At 44.1% G+C, this 20,969-nt stretch overlaps 1 protein-coding gene across 12 annotated transcripts in view; it reads left to right on the top strand.

Annotated features, from left to right (window-relative positions):
* SRCIN1 (SRC kinase signaling inhibitor 1) overlaps window positions 1-20,969 on the top strand; it is a 461,563-nt gene that overhangs the window by 164,773 nt on the left and 275,821 nt on the right. For 10 of the 12 annotated variants that reach the window (XM_040329863.1, XM_040329861.1, XM_040329866.1 and 7 more), the window contains exon 4: window positions 5,938-5,970. The exons of the other annotated variants lie outside the window; for them this stretch is intronic. In XM_040329863.1, the coding sequence (XP_040185797.1) occupies window positions 5,938-5,970 (33 nt within the window). The remainder of the gene's footprint in view (window positions 1-5,937; window positions 5,971-20,969) is intronic. 12 annotated transcript variants of the gene reach the window in all.

Genomic DNA, 20,969 nt, shown 5'->3' with positions numbered 1-20,969 from the left:
GTGCTCTACATGCCTATAGCACGTGTAACAAATAGTATACAGAAGATAAACACACTGATATTACGACCGTTACCAATAGATGGGGTAGTTCATCTGACTTCTGTCCACTGTATTGCTAGGGCCAAAGTTCAAACCAAAACTACAATTTATATTAATGGTAAGTATCTAAAACATAGATAAGGGCCATACTGGTAATATTCATATACAGTATCTCACAAAAGTGAGTACACCCTCACAATTTTGTAAATATTTTATTATATCTTTTCATGTGACAACACTAAAGAAATGAAACTTTACTACAATGTAAAGTAGTCAATGTACAGCTTGTATAACAGTGTAAATTTGCTGCCCCTCAAAATAACTCAACACACAGCCATTAGTGGAGGTCTGCCCATCGCTGCAAAAATTAATAATCGGACACTTGCCTGTCCTAGAGTCCAGCGATGTTGGCACCGCAGCTGATGTTTCCATCAGCTGTCGGGTGCCTGCTGCCTCCATTGCGAGTAAGGGAACCCAGCAGTGTAGCCTTACGGCTTCATTCCGGGAACCCTACTGCACATGCGTGAGGCTCTGCTCCTCTCTCCTACTGGCCTGGCAGGAGGATAAGGAGGAGGTGGGAGCCCGAGCGGTGACGCAAATATCCACACAGCTGAGGCTCCAGTAAGTGGGGACAGGATACCTGTGAAAGATGGTTATCCTGTCCCCCTATCCCCCCGAATTTGCCAAATTGGCACCAGAGGGGGGAGGAAGGAGTACAATGAGCAGAAGTTCCACTTTTGGGTGGAACTCTGCTTTAATGTCTAAACCACTGGCAACAAAAGTGAGTACACCCCTAATTTGAAAATGTCCAAATTGGGCCCAATTAGCCATTTTCCCTCCCGGGATCATGTGACTCGTTAGTGTTGCAAGGACTCAGCTGCGAATGGAGAGCAGGTGTGTTAAATTTTGTGTTATGTCTCTCATACTGGTCACTGGAAGTTCAACATGCCACCTCATGGCAAAGAACTCTCTGAAGATCTGAAAAAAAATAATTGTTGCTTTTACATAAAGATGGCCTAGGCTATAAGAAGGTTGCCAAGACCCTGAAACTGAGCTGCAGCACGGTGGCCAAGACCATACAGTGTTTTAACAGGTTGAGTGCACATGCTCAGCATCATATCCAGAGATTGTCTTTGGAAAATAGACGTATGCCTGCTGCCAGCATTGCTGCAGAGGTTGAAGGGGTGCAGAGTCAGCCTATTAGTGCTCAGACCATATGCCGCACACGACATTAAATTGTTCTGCATGGCTGTCGTCCCAGAAGTCCCTCACAATTTGTTCCAGAAGGAAGCCTCTTCTAAAGATGATGCACAAGAAAGCCCGCAAACAGTCTGCTGAAGACAAGTAGACTAAGGAGATAAATTACTGGAACTATGTCCTGTGGTCTGATGAGACCAAGATAAAGGTATTTGGTTCAGATGGTGTCAAGCGTGTGTGGTGGCAAACAGGTGAGGAGTAAGTGTGTCTTGCCTACAGTCAAGAATGGTGGTGGGAGTGTCCTGGTCTGGGGCTGCGTGAGTTCTGCTGTCGCTGAGGAGCTACAGTTCATTGAGGTAACCATGAATGCCAACATGTACTGTGACATACTGAAGCAGAGCATGACCCCCCCCCCCCCCCCCTTCGGAGATTGGGCCGCAGGGCAGTATTCCAACATACCGGCCCCAAACATACCTCCAAGATGACGACTGCCTTGCTAAAATAGCTGAGGGTAAAGTTGATGGACTGGCCAAGCATGTCTCCAGACCTAAACCCTATTGAGCATCTGTGGGGCATCCTCAAACGGGCGGTGGAGAAGCGTAAGGACTCTAACATCCACCAGCTCCGTGATGTCATCGTGGAGGAGTGGAAGAGGACTCCAGTGTAAACCTGTGAAGCTCTGGTCAACTTTATGCCCAAGAGGGTTGGAAAATAATGGTGATCACACAAAATATTGACACTTTGGGCCCAATTTTGGAATTTTCACTTAGGCCTTGTACACACGGTTGTTCCAAACCGATGAGAATGGTCCGACGGACTGTTTTCATCGGTTCACCAGTGAAGTGGCCTGATGGTCTGATGTGTGTACACACCATCAGTTCAAAAACCGATGGGGTCAGAACGCGGCGACGTAAAACACACGACGTGCTGAGAAAAAACGAAGTTCAATGCTTCCAAGCATGCGTCGACTTGATTCTGAGCATGCGCGGGTTTTGAACCAATGCTTTTCTGTACTAACCATCAGTTTTGGACCGATCGGGCAGCGGTCCATCGGTTCGGTTTTGAAGCATGTTTTAAAATTTTGGACCGAAGGAAAACAGACTGATGGGCTATACACACGGTCGGTTTGGACCGATGAGACTGAACCTCGGTCCATTCTCATCGGTTTTGTCCGACTGTGTGTACGGGGCCTTAGGGGTGTACTCACTTTTGTTGCCAGCGGTTTAGACATTAATGGCTGTGTGTTGAGGTATTTTGAGGGGACAGCAAATGTACACTGTTGTACTGTACACCCACTACTTTACATTTTTGCAAAGTGTAATTTCTTCAGTATTGCCACATGGGAAGATATAATAAAATACAGTAAAACCTTGCTTTGCAAGCATAATTCGTTCCAGAAACATTCTTGTAATCCAAAGCACTCGTATATCAAAGCAAATTATTCCATAAAAGTAATGGAAACTCAAATGATTTATTCCATAACCATTTATTCATAAGTCCTTCAGTTTATAGTCCATATAAAAAAGATTATAGCAATGTGATAAGTTGTGTAACCATATATGTCCATTCACAAATGGAAGCCTCCACAAGGAGATTAGAAGCAAAATCCAGCTGGAGTTACTGAATATAAAAGAGAAGAGAGGCGCCTCTAAGGCCCGGTACACACGAGCAAACATGTACGATGAAAGCGGTCCGTCGGACCGTTTTCACCGTACATGCCTGCCAGAGGGCTTCTGTACGATGGTTGTACTAACCATCGTACAGAAGTCCGCGCGTAAACACTACGCGGGGCGTGTCCGCGTCGTCGCCGCGACGATGACGCGGCGATGACGCGGCGACGTGGGCGGGCCTGCCATTTAAAGGCTTCCACGCATGCGTCGAAGTCATTCGACGCATGCGAGGGACGGCGGGCGCTCGGACATGTACGGTAGGTCTGTACTGACGACCGTACATGTCCGAGCGGGCAGGATTCCAGCGGACGGTTTTAAAACACGTCCAGGAATATTTGCCCGCTGGGAAAAGGCCCGGCGGGCAAATGTTTGCTGGAATTCGGCCCGCTCGCGCCTACACACGACCGAACATGTATGCTGAAACTGGCCCGCGGACCAGTTTCAGCATACATGTTTGGTCGTGTGTACGGGGCCTAAGTGTAGCAATATGGTTACATTTTAATGAAGGTAAAACATTTAGCAACTCACATGGTTGATGATTAAAAAAGGCTATCTAAGTATGCTGGCACCCGGGGGAAAAGCTGTCCACATAGACCAGCTGTTTTGAAACTACAAGTCCCATGAGACATTGTAAGACCCTGACAATTACAGGCATGACTCCTAGAGGCAGAGGCATGATGGTATTTGTAGTTTCACCACAGCTGGAGGGCCAAGGTTGCTTACCCCTGACCTATGTCAGGGGTAGGCAACCTTGGCCCTCCAGCTGTGGTCCGCCCCCGCACCGCCGGCTCTTACCGCTGGTAGTCTGCAATCATGACTGAGAAGAGCAAATTTGATTACCTTGCATATCTGGGCCAATTTGGTGCCACAAGAATAACTGAAATGCCCTACACCTTGATCCTGCATAGCAGTTGAGAAAGGATATTTATAGAAGGAAGGAGTAGATCAGGGAGAACTAAACCCACAGAGTCGTCAGAGGATTCCTGGGCCTTGCAACAAACTATCCCTGGATACTATGTATGACATTCCATACCTGCAATAAAGGTTGAGAGATCTTGCAAACCACTAAAAGAATGACTTTCCTGGTCCGCAGTTAGCTACTCGAAGGAATCCAGGCAAGAAAACTTCTAGTAGAAGCCAGTAAGCTGCTTTTGATATAAAGTAAACATCCATCACCAAAGGACACTAGCAAAAAATTGAGAATCATTGGGGGTAGGAGGGGTTATATGGGGGTCCTTACAGCTCTTATTTGCCAGTGGCCAATCACCTGAATGTAGTAGCATATAACCCAGTAATCAAAAACAATGCCTGTGTTCTGTACTATAACCATTCAAAAACACATTTTCAATAGAGTGACAACTTTTGACAACATTTTTATTGCAGTTTGTGCCTTTCTGTTCCAGTGACGTATTTTTTGTACATGTATTAAAGCGGTGGTTCTCAACCTTCTAGTGCCGTGGCTCCTTGATAAAAGTTGTGCGGACCCCTAACAGTAAAATTATTTTCGTAGCGCGGGTTGTCGGCACCCAAGGCAAGACAAGTAATTTGCACCCCCAAACCCATGGATATTTTGCACTCCCTGAATCCCTTCCACTCAGTATTAAAACCCCTATGGTACATTTTAGGATGTATAACTCTTTCTCTTTGTTCTCATTTCTTTCTCTCCTTTATCTCTCTTTATTCGAATTAATTTTTTTATTTTTTTCCCCATCCCTCTCCAGCCGTCTTTCTTGTTCTTTCTCTTTCTTTCAAACCCCGCTCTTTTCGTCTATATTCCATGTATTCTCTATTTTTATTACTTCTCTTGCTCCTTGGTGGGGGGTGGGATGAGTGGCAGTGCTGGCAGGGAATTGGGATGAGTGGCAATGCTGGGGAGAGTTCTGATCAGTCAAAAAGGTAGGGAGAGCGGTGTGGGCTTCAGGAACAGCCCAGGATGTGGGGACCCCTGGCAAATCATCATTTGACCCCCGAGGGGGTCCCGACCCCCAGGTTGAGAACCACTGTATTAAAGGGACAGGAAGAGAGGGAAGACTCTCCTCAGGGTCATGGACAGAAAAAAAACTGACATACGTTTTTCTTCTGTTTTCGGCTGTTTTGAGCTTCTATTTAGGCTTATAAATCCTAATTTGTTTCAAAATTTGCACCTCCGGGTTGCATGGGAGTAACGTTTATGACATGACCCCAAGTCCCTGTGTTTTGCTTTTTAGTTAAGCCTCTGGTTGAATGTACATAATGGGTACAGTCATGGTCAAAAATATTGGCACCCCTGCATTTCTGTGAGATAATGCGCCACTTTGCACAGAAAATTGTTACAATTACAAACGTTTAGGCATTCTCATGTTTATTTCTTTTGTTTGTATTGGTATGACACAAAAAAGTGGAGAAATAAAAAGCCAAATCTAACACATTGCACGCAAAACTCCAAAAATGGATTGGAAAAAATGATCATCCTCAATTTAATAGTTGGTGGTACACCCCTTGGAAAAAATAAGTGAAATTAATTGCTTACTGTAACCATCAATTAGTTTCTTACACCTCTCTACTGGAATTTTGGACCACTCCTCTTTTGCCAACTGTTTCAGGTCTCGCAGATTGGAAGGGTTCCTTTTCCTAACTGCTGTTTTGAGATCTCTCCACAGGTGCTTTATGGGATTTGGATCTGGACTCATAGTTAACCAGTTCAGTGCTCTGCAGTGCTTTGTCTTAAACCATTTCTGGGTGCTTTTTGAAGTGTGTTTTGGGTCATTCTCCCGCTGTAAGACCCATGACCTCTGATGGAGACCCAACTTTCTGACACTGGGCCCTACATTGCACCTCCAGAATTCTTTGGTATTCTTCAGATTTCATAATGCCATGCACACGGTCAGGACATTCAGTGCCTGAAAGTAACCCCAAAACATCAGTGAACCTCCACCATGTTTGACTGTAGGGACTGTATTCTTATATTTTTAAATGTCTAATTTCTTTTTCTGAAAACAGTAGAATTATGGACTTTACCAAAAAGTTGTAATTTTGTTTCGTCTGTCCACAGCACATTCTTCCAAAACGATTTTGGCTTCCTCAGGTAAGTTTTGGCAAACTCAAATCTGGCTTTTTTATGTTTCTGTGTCAGTAGTGGGGTCCTCCTGGATCTCCTACAATAGCCCTTTTTATTCAGATGGTGATGTATAGTACAAGCTGACACAGTTTTACCCTGTGCCTGAAGGTCAGCTTGAATTTGTTTTTGAAGTTGAATGAGGTTCTTTATCCAGCATTACTTGCAATCTTTTATACATTTTTCTCTTTTGACCATGTCCAGGGAGATTAGCTACAGTGCCATGGGCTGTAAACTTCTTGACAATGTTGCACACAGTGGACACGGGTACTTTAAGATCTCTGGAGATGGACTTGTAACCTTGAGATTGTCCAAGCGTTTCCACAATTTTAGTTCTCAAATCCTCTTTGGTGCTCTTTCTCTTCTCCATACTCCATGTGTCACACAGACACGCAACAGAAAGGTTGAGACCATTTTTCACCATTTAACTGGTTGCCGGTGTGATTTATATATTGCCAGCACCTGTTAATTGATACAGGCAAGTTTTGATTATGAATTACAGGAGCATTACAAACTTGGAATGCTATTATTTCTTACAATTTTTAGAAGGTGCCAGTAATTTTGTCCAATCCACTTTTGGAGTTTTGTGTGGAATGTGTCCAGATTTGGCTTTGTTTCTCCACTTTTTTGTGTCATACCAATACAAACAAAATAAATAAACATGAAAATGCCTAAACATTTGTAATTGCAATGATTTTCTGTGCAAAAGTAATGCCTTATCTGTCAGTAATGCAGGGATGCCAGTATTTTTGGCCATGACTGTATATTATTACCCCCATGAAGGTGCTGGACTGTAAAAATCTTCAGTGCACAGCTGCATGAGCCCTATTTAATTTTTGGGGATAGTTCTAGTTGGGGCCTATTACACCTGAACGTAATGGGGGGAATTCATTAACCACTTCCATACCAGGTACTTACGCAGCTTCCCGCCCAAGCCAGCTTTCAGCACTGTCGCACTTTGAATGGCAATTGCGCGGTCATGCTACACTGTACCCAAACAAAATTGGCGTCCTTTTTTCCCCACAAATAGAGCTTTCTTTTGGTGGTATTTGATCACCTCTGCGATTTTTTTTTTTTGCGCAACAACTAAAAAAAGGCTGAAAATTTGGAAAAAAAAATACTTTTTTATTTTTTTCTGTACATTTTTTTGTAAATAAGTTTTCTCTTTCAATTACGGGCACTGATATGGCGGCACTAATGGGCACCGATGAGATGGCACTGATGGACATCGATGAGGTAGTACTGACGGGCACAGATGAGGTGGCACTGATTGGCGGCGCTGGTATGCGACACTGATGGGCACTCATAGGCGGCACTGATGGGCACACATAGGCGGCACTGATGGGCACACATAGGCGGCACTGATGGGCACTCATGGGCGGCACAGATGGGCACTCATAGGCGGCACAGATGGGCACTCATGGGCGGCACTGATGGATACTTATGGGTGGCACAGATGGGCACTGATAGGTGGGCACTGGGCATGGATGGGCACTGTGGGGTGGCACTGATGGACACTGGGGTGGCACTGATGGACACTGGGGTGGCGCTGATGGACACTGGGGTGGCAGCACTGATTTTTGCCAGGTTGCCAGTCAGTGCCCATTTGTGGGCACTGACTGGCATCTTTTTTTTAATGCTTTTTTTTTTTTTAGACTTTTTTTTTTTTTTGGTGGGCATCCCTGGTGGTCCAGTGTGGCGATCCGAGGGGGGGCTGCGCTGATAAACAATCAGCGCGAACCCCCCCTGTCAGGAGAGCCGCCGATCGGCTCTCCTCTACTCGCGCCTGTCAGACGCTAGTGAGGAAGAGCCGATCAACGGCTCTTCCTGTTTACATCGTGATCAGCCGTGATTGGACACGGCTGATCACGTGGTAAAGAGTCTCCGCCGGAGGCTCTTTACCGAGATCGGAGATGCAGGGTGTCAGACTGACACCCCGCATCACCGATCGCCGCGATGCGCGCCCCCACGGGCGCGCGCGGCATGAAATCCTGCAGGACGTTCTAGAACGTCCTGTCAGGATTTCATAACCACTTCCCGGACATAAATCGGCTATAGGCCGGGCGGGAAGTGGTTAAATATGCTGCTACACTTTTCTGACGTTGAACCCTCATGTTAATGTATTGCACCAAATTCATGAATCATGTGCAACACTTTTGGCTACAACGAGTCATGCGCCAAATTCAGTTCTAAACTGCTCCACTTTTACAATGTGTCGCATTAAATGCACCAAAATGTAAAAGTCAAGCTAATTAAGACCAAATCTCTTTTTGGCGCACAGAGAGATAAACTAGCTCCAGAAGTGTCTCTCCTACATTCAAAAAGTGGCAAAGCATGAATCAAATTCATGTGCAGTTCTAGACGCGTACATGAATTTGGCACTTTCTTCTATCCTTTTAGAATGCTTGAGAGACCCTTTCGCAAAATCTTTCAGAGCCAGTCTTTATGACTTCCAAAGAATGTGCTGCAGTGCAAGCATTTTAATGCTCCAAATATATTCTCTAAGTCCTGCTGCGTTTTTGCAGTGCATTTCAATATAGTGATGAATTCTTATATTACACACTGTTCAGTTTAGGGAGAATTTCACAAAGCAGTTAAAGCAGGACTCCAGGTAAACATCTGTTGAAATATGTACATTCATGTGAAAAAGTAAGTACACCTCATGGAAATTTTTGCTTTGTGAAAAAGACAAACTCGCACCGCTTCATTCCCGCACTCGGTGTGACCTGAGCTTATAGTATGTTAAATATCGTTATCTTTGACATTAAAGTGGTTGTAAACCCACTTTTGTCATTTACACTTACAGGTAAGCCTACATTAAGGCTTACCTGTTGGTGTAAGCAATATCTCCTAAACCTGCGTGGTTTAGGAGATATTCGCCAATGACAGGCACCGCTATCTATGGTGCATGCGCTGTAGACAACGGCGCGCAGGCGCACTGAGAATAACCGTCTTAAATTTGGAAATGCCTAATTTGACAGCTCCCGCGCCAGTCACATTGCCAGAGCAGCGATACCCGGAAGTAACCTCCAGGAGCGATGGATGCAGCGGAGGGGGACACAAGGGCAGCTTGTGGTGCTTCGTTATAAGGTAAGTACATGCATAATGAGCTAGTATGCTAGTCATACTAGCTCATTATGGCTTTGTCTTGCAGGTTTTTTTTTTTTTAAATATGTAACTTCCTCTTTAATCGGTTCTTCACCGACAACGATATATCTCCCTTTGTTTGAATTTGCCGAGCTGTCTTTCATTTCCTGAAAAGGTTGTCGGTCATCCTTAAGCCCCATACACACTATTAGATTTTCTGCATTTTTTTGTCTTCAGATTTACCAAAGCCATATATAATATGAGGTCAAGCCTTAAAGCGGGAGTTCACCCAATTATATATTTTTTTCTCTTTTCCCCTTAGATGTATGCTCGTTTTGTCTAGGGGAATTGGCTAGTTGTTTTAAAATATGATCCGTACTTACCGTTTTCGAGATGCATCTTCTCCGTCGCTTCCGGGTATGGGTCTTCGGGAGCGGGCGTTCCTTCTTGATTGACAGTCTTCCGAGAGGCTTCGGACGGTCGCATCCATCGCGTCACTAGTAGCCGAAAGAAGCCGAACATCGGTGCGGCTCTATACTGCGCCTGCGCACCGACGTTCGGCTTCTTTCGGCTACTCGTGACGCGATGGATGCGACCGTCGGAAGCCTCTCGGAAGACTGTCAATCAAGAAGGAACGCCCAGTCCCGCAGCCCATACCCAGAAGCGGCGGAGAAGATGCATCTCGTAAAGGGTAAGTACGGATCATATTTTATAACAACTAGCCGATTCCCCTAGACAAAACGAGCATCCATCTAAGGGGAAAAAGGGTCATGTGCGGGTGAACCTCCGCTTTAAGAGTTTCAATTTGTATGCAATCAGGCAGGCCCTTGTACTACATGGTTTTGGTAAATACCTTTTTCAAAGTCACATAGATGGTAATGGGTACCATTAAAATCAATTGGCTGTGACTTGTCATGTGACTTTAGACACATAGTTACATAGTTACATAGTTAGTCAGGTTGAAAAAAGACACAAGTCCATCCAGTACAACCACAAAAAAATAAACAAACAAAATAAAAAACACAATACAATCCCATACACCCAACTCCATACCCACAGTTGATCCAGAGGAAGGCAAAAAACCCCAGCAGAGCATGATCCAATTTGCTACAGCAGGGGAAAAAATTCCTTCCTGATCCCCCAAGAGGCAATCGGATTTACCCTGAATCAACTTTACCAACAAATCTTAGTACTCAGTTATTTTATGTACATTTAGGAAAGAATCCAGGCCTTTCTTAAAGCAATCTACTGAGCTGGCCAGAACCACCTCTGGAGGGAGTCTGTTCCACATCGTATGATAAGTCACATTTCCACTATTGCGACCCCAAAGTTGCACGATTTCTCTGGATCAAAGTCGCATCAAGTCACATCAAAGTAGTGCAGGTAACCTTTCAATGTCACTTCAAAATCGCATAGATGGGAATGGGTGCCATTCATATCAATGGGCTGTGATGATTTGTCATGCGACTTTGTATGCCCAAAGGTGCATGACAAGTCTCACTAGTGGAAACAGAGCCTTAGTGTGGTTGCCTGTACTATGATCATTGTAGACTGAGCTGAGAACACTGAGCACTTCCAGCTACACTGACCGTCTTCACGCAAAGCCCAGCACAGCTATACTGTATATGTGCCCTGCACCTACCAGCCCCCCCCCCCCCCTGTGTCCTGTGTGGATGGGACTTTTTTTATTTCTTAATTTGCTCATGAATTGGGATGTACAATACATCCTTACTGATGAGAGAACATTGGGCAGGAACCTATGATCAGCTCCTCTCATCCTGTATATTTCCACTGGCTACACAAGAACAGTGTCCCTCCCTGTAAGTGATGTAACTAGCTTTCAGTAACCACACCCACTGGCTGCTTTTAGGCTCAGAAGGAAGTAGAATCAAAGTCATGTGACGGCACTGGATACTACAAGATAAAGGTAGAAAAACTGGGATTTTTTGAGACATACAGTAAGGCTGAACTTGGCTCACATTAATGATTGAAAGAATTTTAAGTGTTAGGGTGGAATTCCAATTTAACTCTGTTCCCAGGCTCTAGTTTATGCAACCTTGTTCATGACTTGGTTATAGTTTTTGAATTCTGTTGATGACTCGATTCACCCCAATAATTCCTGTCTGCTGTCTGCCCCAACTTTTTGCATGTTTTTAATTACGATCTCCTGTCTGCCACCTGCCCTGACATCTCAAATGTCATAACCATATGATTTTCTTCTCATGCTTCATTACTTCTTTATCTTTATATAGAACAGTGCATGTGTTGGGGTGGGGCACTAAAAGCAGTTCTTGGTGGACATTGAGGTCTCATGAGATATTTAGCCTTGAGGAGACTTATAGGTGCATGCACAGGGTGTGCCAGGTGTGCCTGGGCACACCCCAATCACCCAGTGCTTTGCAGATTCCCCCTGCTACTTGACTGCAGAGAAAGGGACCGGGGAAGCTCTGTCCTCAGTCCCTTTCTCTGTAACTAAAGTAAGACTGTCAGGAAAGGGTTCACCCGTTGGTGTCGCTGTTGGTCCCATGGATCGCAGTAACGGTGTCCACCAGCAGGTGTCTTCTTGCAGCCAGAATCTGTAAGGGATTTCACCTGCTGGTAGCACTGTCAGATTCACAGACCGTAGTACCGGTGTCCACCAGCGGGTGTTTTCCGGCAGTATTGAGGAGTCTTCTTCTCCTGCGATCAGGCGTCAACTGATCCTGATTGCAGAAGATATGTATAAATACCCGGCAACTCACGCTATCTAGTTGCCTTGGTATCTCTTCCTTGTGCCCTGACCTGAACCTGTTATCTCGGATCCTGACCTTGTCTCTGTACCTGATATCTGAACTCTGTGCCCTGTACCCAAACCTGTCCCTCCTCTGACCCTGTTGCCTTTACCTTTACCCTGCAGCCTGATCCATCCTCTCCCTGTGCTGTTGGTTCCCTGTCCCCATCTGCTGATCTACCGTTGACGACCCTGGCTACATTTTAACCACTTGCCGCCCGCCAATGACATATTGACATCGGTAAAGTGGTTGTAGAATCCTGACTGGACGTCATATGACGTCCTCAGGATTCTGAGCCGCCGCGCGCTGACACCCCGCAACACCGATCAAGGTAAAGAGTTTCTCACAGAGACTCTTTACTACGTGATCAGCCGTGTCCAATCACAGCTGATCCCAATGTAAATAGAAAAAGCCGGTAATCGTCTTTTCCTCACTCGCGTCTGTCAGACGCGAGTAGAGGAGAGCCGATCGGCTGCTCCTGTGACAAGGGGGGGTTTGTGCTGATCGATTATCAGCACAGCCCCCCCGAGGATGCCCACTGGACCACCAGGGATGCCCACTGGACAAAAAAAGGGTATGTCACCCTAGACCACCAGGGATGAGAAGGACACACAAAATGGATGCCAATCAGTGCCGCAATGGATGCCAATCAGTGCCCACAATGGGCATCACTGATTGGCAGGCATTGTTTGGCACTAATTGGCATCCATTAGTACAACACATATGATAGTGCCCATCTATGCCCATCCATGCCGCCTATCGGTGCCCATCCGTGCCGCCTATCAGTGCCCATCCGTGCCGCCTATCGGTGCCCATCTGTGCCACTTATCTGTGCCACCTATCCGTGCCCATTCGTCTGGGTGGGAAGGTATATAAGTGCCCTGTATGGAAGTGATTAAGATTGTGGTACTTCCCTTCCATTTGTATATACGGTAGTTATTTGTTGATCACTGGTTAGTTGTTCACTGTTTTTATTGGAGGTGTTTATACAGTATATTATCACTTATCTTTAAATAAACGTAATTATTCACTTACATGCATTTTTGGTTCTGTCTGTGCAGTCCACACAGTCTGGTCATACCTGATACGTGACAGAGACATCAGGGGTCTGTTTCACCAAAGCCCCCCTATGGGGCTCCAATTTTTTTTTTATTAAATATATATTTACATACACGCATGTGTGTTTGAGCTTTGGGTGCACACCTGTGGAGAATAAAAGTATATAACCGGGCCAGGGGAGAAGGGGGGTATTATAGTACTATTGTCTTGTTATCTCTCGCGTAGTTACATAGTTAGTCAGGTTGAAAAAAGTCCATCCAGTTTAACCACAAAAAAAAATAAACAAACAAAATAAAAAACACAATACAATCCCATACACCCAACTCCATACCCACAGTTGATCCAGAGGAAGGCAAAAAAAAAAACAGCAGAGCATGATCCAATTTGCTACAGCAGGGGAAAACATACCTTCCTGATCCCCCGAGAGGCAATCGGATTTTCCCTGGATCAACTTTACCTATAAATCTTAGTACTTATATTCTGTACATTTAGTAAAGTACCCAGGCCATTCTTAAAGCAATCTACTGAGCTTGCCAGAACCACCTCTGGAGGGAGTCTGTTCCACATTTTCACAGCTCTTACTCTGAAAAAACCTTTCCGTATTTGGAGGTGAAATCTCTTTTCCTCTAGACGTAAAGAGTGCCCCCTTGTCCTCAGTGTTGACCGTAAAGTGAATAACTCCACCAAGTTCACTATATGGACCCCTTATATATTTGTACATGTTGATTATATCTCCCCTTATTCTCCTTTTCTCAAGAGTGAATAGATTTAGTTCTTCTAATCTTTCCTCATAGCTGAGCTCCTCCATGCCTCTTATCAGTTTGATTGCCCTTCTCTGCACTTTCTCCAGTTCCCTGATATCCTTTTTTTTTTGGTTGTATAAGTGTGTAAATATTTGCTTATATTATAAACTATATGTATCCACAAAGGGATGTGCTTTTTCTGTTTTGCTTAATGAGAAGAGATCAACACACTATCATCCATAAACCCCATTCTTTGTAAGGTTTTGTGATTGAAAATGTATGCATGCCACTTTTGTCCATGTTAGTTCATAGAAAAAAAAAAGATCAAATGCAGATTATTGTCATATATTCTGCATGATAAGACACGTACATATTCTGGCAGTTAGAAAGATCGTTTTTGAGTATGTGTTCAAAGCAGAAGTAAGAGGAATATTCTCCCTTGAGGTCTTGGTTGCTGAGTACCAAGAGTAACCAGGAAAGGTCAGGAGATGTTTGCCTAAGCGAACTGCTTGTAACCTGGTTACATGTGTGTAATTCTAGAATCATTGCAAACATTGGCTATTAGAAAAGGGAAGTCAGAGACTGCTGTGCTTTTATACGTGGAGTGGAATTTTGTGTTTGTATTAATCCTTAAACAAATACATATGCAAGTATATGCATGAGACATTAGGCTGTTTTTTTTTTTATCAGATTGCATGAAAAAATAAATATTGCATTGCCCTTATCCTGTGCCAGAAAACAGAATCTAGAATTAAAGCTTTTATTGAGTTGATTGTCATAAGACAATACGGATCGGTCTTTAGATACTTCGGTGAATGGTTTGCCTTACCTCTTCAGTCAATATTCTATTATAGCTTCACAACTTTCCTTGCACTATTAGTACAGGTTTGATGTTCCTAATGCTATCACAAACGTCTTTAGGGATCCTCTAACCGTTTCAACAAATTATCCTGGTAATATTTATAGCACACAGGCAGCAGATTTTTAATATAGAAGATTTCAGAGCAAACTTAGGCTGATGTATGAAAAATGCAACTTTAAGCTCTTCAGCTAAAAGTCTTCTTTGATTTTTTAGTGTAAAGAGACATTGCCACTTTGCCAATGCAGGGCAATGTTTTTTTTCAAAGGGCAAACTTAAAGCGGGAGTTCACCCGAAATTTTTTTTTTTCTAACATTAGATTGAGGCTAATTTTACTAAGCAGAATCGGGTGTTTTTTTCAAAATGAATGCAGTACTTACCGTTTTAGAGATCGATGTTCTCCGCGGCTTCCGGGTATGATCTTGGGGACTGGGCATTCCTATTTGATTGACAGGCTTCCGACGGTCGCATACAGCGCGTCACCAGTTGCCGAAAGAAGCCTAACGTTGGTGCGGCTCTATACGGCGCCTGCGCACCGACGTTCGGCTACTTTTGGGAACTCGTGACGCGCTGTATGTGACCGTCGGAAGGCTGTCAATCAAATAGGAACACCCAGTCCCGCAGCCCATACCCGGAAGCGGCGGGAGAACATCGATCTCTAAAACGGTAAGTACTGCATTCATTTTAAAAAAAAACACTGATTCTGCTTAGTAAAATTAGCCTCAATCTAATGTTAAAAATAGATTTTTTTTGGGTGAACCTCCACTTTAAACCTCTTATACTAACCTTGCTTGCACTCCCTTGCTACTCCTTTCTCCTCAACAGCAAGTGTGGAAATCATCAAACTGCATGTGATGAAAAAACAAAAAAACAGTGGGTTGATATGGCACACTCTGAATATAGCTGTCTAAAAAGAACAATAAAATATATAAGTGGAAAGTGGATGGGCAGGGAAGGGGTTAAAATCACTAAGTGTCCATATATGGTATATAGTCCATGTAAGGAGGTATAAAAGAAAAGTTGCTGAGTTGGTAGACGGCTGCCAGTCCAACAAGCTAGAAGAGGCACTGAGAACAAACAAGAAGAAAGAGAATGGCGCCCTCTAAGTGCAGCATATTCAGTGCAGACAGGACTGCTACAGGACCTAGATCTCCACCATCAGCCCGTGATGTACACACTCCACCAGGACTAATGCGGATGAAATATGTTTAACCCTTGACATGCCTGATTATCTCTACTCATATGTGAGTGTTTTTAATACCTTTTTATATTAAAGATGTTTTGAATATGCTGCACTTAGAGGGCGCCATTCTCTTTCTTCTTAACTGCAAGTGATGGCATCACTTTCTAGCATGTGAAAATGCTTGGGTCTAGCTATTGACTTCTTGGTCCAGCACTGTCATAGGAGAGTGGGTCACATGCTCTTCCATACTCAGAAGTGGCAGGTATTCAGGCTGGCTATGGAGAAGTAAAAAGAAAATCCCTAGAAAGGTGAAAATTACGGGGTTCAGGAAATGCCTTTTGCATGGGCAAGTTGACAGCATCTCTTTAAAAGTGATTGTTAATAGGCCCCTTGGAGGACGATGAATGGGAGGAGGCTCTAGAATCCTGCAAGGCTGTCTCACCCAAGCTCTCAGACAGATTGACTCAAATTTACATTATCCATCAGGCATATCTCACCCCCCTTTGGGTGGCCAGATATAGAAACACCCAATCTCCTTTGTCAGATGTGTGGGAGGGAGGTGGGTACATTCTTTCACTTACTGTGGTCGTGTCCCAAGATGCAGGGCCTGTGGGCGCAAGTCATAACCTTCCTACACGACCACATGGGTTCTCCGGTCACACTAGACCCGAAACCATGCCTACTCGGGGTGTTCCCAGATACCGTAGACAAGTACACAAAGACGTTCTTGCATGAGACATTGTTCTCGGTGCGGAAGGTAATTGCCCCGACAGTGGATGCGGCCCGTGCCCCTTGGGTTGGTGGAGTGGAAGATGGAGGTCAGTAATAATATACCGTATAAAAAAGTTATATACATTAACAGGGAATGCCCAACCAAATATGACAAAATATGGAATGGTTGGCTACAAGACTCTGATTCTTGCACGTAGGGCACTATGGATCTGTATTGCCCGAAGAGTGGCCTGCCCCTGGCCGGTTATACTGTTACGGGTCAGGGAGACCTACACGGTTGGCTCCAGATACTGCTCTTTCTTCCTACATTATATTTTACTCTTGTTTTCATAGGTTTCTTATTCAGGATGCCAGCCTTGAACTGTATCTATTCTGATTGCTGCACACCCTCATGTTATCGGTTACACTCTGGTTGTATGTAATGACATGTATGCACCTTTTGTTATAATAAATTAGTTTTAAGAGGAAAAAGTGATTGTTAAGCTTTAAATATTTTTTCATTAAAATAATAAACACGGTATACTTACCTGCTCTGTGTAATGGTTTAGAACAGAGCAGCCCTGATCATCCTCCCTAGGGTCCCCCACTGATGTTTATGGCTCCTCCTCCCGCCAGGTGCCCCCATAGGAAGCCCCTTCCTATGGGGGCACTCGTGTGCTCAATCCCAAGCGAGGCTGTTTGCATCTATTCAGATACTCAGGCCGGTTTGGCCCCACCCCCCGCTCTCTGCTCCCAGGAGTTGACTGACAGCAGCAGGAACCAATGGTACCCGCTCCTCACAACCAAGCCAATGATATGCTGAATACTAATAAGGCTACCTTTACAACCACTTTAGTATTTGAGTACTTTAAAGCAGAGCACCACCCAAAGGGGCTTGTTTGCTTTCGGGGGGAAGGGGGGAGCGGATACCTGTCAAAACCAGGTACCCGCTTACACTTCCAGGTAAGATCGCCACAATTGTTGTGCGAAGATCTACGCAATTAACGCCCCCCCCCCCCTTCCTTCTTGGAAAACGCATAATAAGCTATAGCAAGATCCCTCAAAGCTGGAGCATATACACGTAGTGGTGACAAAATAATAATGAGATTAAATGGGTTATGATGTAGTGAAAATGTATACATTTTAAACAAATAAATCTAACCAGCCGCCGCAGTTCTACGGCGGCATGTCGGCTCTGCTGGGCGAGAGCACGTAGCTATATGTCACCTCGCCCAGCAACCAATAGGGGCACAGGCGTGCCCCCGACTCCCGTGCGTGTGCCCGGCGGGCGCGATCGCTGCTGGGCACACGCGATCACTCGTATAAAGAGCTTGGACCGGGAGCTGTGTGTGTAAACACACAGCTCCCGGTCCTGTCAGGGAGAGAAATGCTGATCTTCTGTTCATACAATGTATGAACAGAAGATCAGTAATTTCCCCATGTCAGTCCACCCCCCTACAGTTAGAACACACCCAGGTAACATACTTAACCCCTTTCCCACCCCCTAGTGTTAACCCCTTCACTGCCAGTGGCATTTTTATAGTAATCCAATGCATTTTTATAGCACCGATCGCTATAAAAATGCCAATAGTCCCAAAAATGTGTAAAAAGTGTCCGAAGTGTCCGCCATAATGTCGCAGTACCGAAAAAAAATCCCTGATCGCCACCATTACTAGTAAAACAAAAATATTAATAAAAATGCCATAAAAATACCCCCTATTTTGTAAACGCTATAACTTTTGCGCAAACCAATCAATAAACGCTTATTGCGATTTTTTTTTTTTTTAAATATGTATCGGCCAAAACTGAGGAAAATTTTTTTTTTTATATATATTTTTGGGGGATATTTATTATAGCAAAAAGTAAAAAATATTCTTTTTTTTTTTCAAAATTGTCGCTCTATTTTTGTTTATAGCGCAAAAACTAAAAACCGCAGAGGTGATCAAATACCACCAAAAGAAAGCTCTATTTGTGGGAAAAAAAGGACGCCAATTTTGTTTGGGAGCCTTGTTGCACGACCGCGCAATTGTCAGTTAAAGCGACGCAGTGCCGAATCGCAAAACCTGGCCTGGGCATTTAGCAACAAAATGGTTCGGGGCTTAAGTGGTTAAAGTAACCCATTTAGAAAATAAAAAACGAACCTTTACAACCCCTTTAAGGTGTTCGTTTTTGGTTTGTACGATTGTGTTTCGTTCAGTCCCGGAGGCTGGATAGCATTGAGTCTCTCAATCCAGATTGTCTCTCTTTGAAGAACAATTCTGTCCCACTCGCCTCCTCTTGGGTTTTGGGGAATCACAGCTAGGGCAACAAAGTTGATACAAGATGTATCGAAACGATGATACAGATCAAGATGTCTACTAACAGGGGTTAGCATTTTCCCATTCCCTGAATAATATATATGGTCATTGATCCTTTGGCGAAATTGCTTAACTGTCTTCCCCACATAGAACGCCCCACATCTACATGTCATGAGGTATACCAAGCCCTGTGTACGGCAATTGGCGGAGAATTTGGGTGTGAAGGTTTCACCATTGGGAAGTTGAATGGTTTTGCACGGTGCTATCCATTTGCAAAATGAGCAGGCACCACAGTGACGCAATGCCGAATCGCAAAAAGTGCTCTGGTCTTTGACCAGCAATATGGTCCGGGGGTTAAGTGGTTCGTTAAATAGATCACATTTCTAGTGTTACAATTTATAAATGTTTTGATCTTAAATTCTCTATTGTTGGCCATGGAGCGAAATCTGTCACCTTTTTATAATGCAGGGACAACAAGGACAATTGCTGGCCCCACACTTAAAATTGCCCACAAAATTGAACCAAGTTCTGATGTGGGAGCCAGAGCGAAAATCAGTGGGAGATAAAGCATTACCTAAGGAGGGTGCCCATTGAGACACAATTTTAAAGCCTTTAGATAAACTTATGGAATACTCTTCGTCCTCAGAGGATAAAAATCTGACACTCCACTATGTTCCTGATCAGCTTAAATTCCAGGCTATACGAGGTGGGAAAATACTGGAATATTGACTACGTTTTTTAACCTGCAATAGTGTACCTCTTTGAGTAGTCTGCGCAATGTTAATAGCCCTGCAAAGTGTACCCATGCTATAGCCTTGTAAACAAAATATCTCGCTCATCTCCCTCCTTTTTCTTTTTGGAAATTCTCCTCACTGCATATTCTACATAATCTTAAAAATTGCCCCACTGGTATACCACAAGTCACATGACTCGGGAGTCCAGAATCAGCACAAAGGAGGGTATTGCCCGAGAGAGGTTTCCTGTAGACTGTGGCAAACCTAGCCACTTCTGGAACGCTGGACGTTACATGTCATAGGGTTGTCTGTATTATATGCTATGTATTCTGCTGAGTCTTATGTGGGCATAGTAATTCGTATGCTGGTAGCCGTAAGCCACTAGCATTCAAGTACTTCATTTTATGTTGCCCAATCGGTGTTCGGCAGTTTTAAACCGAACTCCCACAACACATAACCCCAGACCCCAGCTATCAACCGACTTTTCCCTCGTGCAGCAATGCTTGATGGGAGAATTATCCAAAATGTTAAGTTCCCCATGTGGTTCTCACTGTATTACCCCTGCTAAATCTGTTTGGCTGTTGGAAACCCCTTGCATGGGGAATTATATAAATATGAAAGCCTGTGAATAAAAAGTCAGTTGACTCCCAGAGCTGTGTTTCGTCCGGTTACTGGGGGGGGATTTGGGACATTGCCTTACTTTTCAGCGCTGACTGTGGATTTACCCTGGTTACCAGCGGAGATCGTGGATTTTAATATTGTACTCCGCTACATAGACAATAAGATAGATAATCCGCGCAAACACACCTAGAGCAAATACATAGAATGGAATTGCAAGCTAAACACTCCAAGGCCAATACACAATACCTCAGTAAAAAAATGAAATCAAACAGTGCAGCGCAAAGTTGGCTAGTAATAAATAATGTAGCTAAAAGTCCATATCTATAGGTTAATTCATCAATAGAGGAACCAAGAAATGGCCACTGTGAAGATGTGCATTCAATTGAGCATGCAAGTGTCAAACACCTCCACCAAGGACATTTTTAGCAGCTCACCTCATTTATATGACCCCTGAGATCATGATGATCAATAATCATTTTCCCCAATAGGGGGATAAAATTCATCCGGTGGTTAGTCAATTGCAAAGACACCGATTCCTCCGCAGTGTATATATACAAATAAGCAGAACTAGTGCTCTCTGCTAAATACTGTATATATTTAAAAAAAAAAGGTAAGAAATTTACAAGTCAATCACTTGCAAATAGTACAAATATCGAGCGCACCACGATAGTACATCAAACAAGAAACCAGAAAGATGGCCACAGCACTATGTCGTGGGCAAGACTTCGTCAGCGGGACCCGAACCATGTATTTAATTTGCATTTAAATAAAGAATCCCCACCACTATGGCATCCAAACACTGCCCTTGTGTTTCCAAAGATGCAAACGGCACCACCGCAAGCTTAAAGGGATACTCTAGCCCCCAGATCAAGCAGCCCAAATCATCTTAAACTATACTGCAGCC

Source organism: Rana temporaria, chromosome 12 (genome assembly GCF_905171775.1).
Source record: "Rana temporaria chromosome 12, aRanTem1.1, whole genome shotgun sequence".
In the NCBI taxonomy this organism is placed as follows: Eukaryota; Metazoa; Chordata; class Amphibia; order Anura; family Ranidae; genus Rana; species Rana temporaria.
This window is presented reverse-complemented; position numbering and strand designations above follow the sequence as displayed.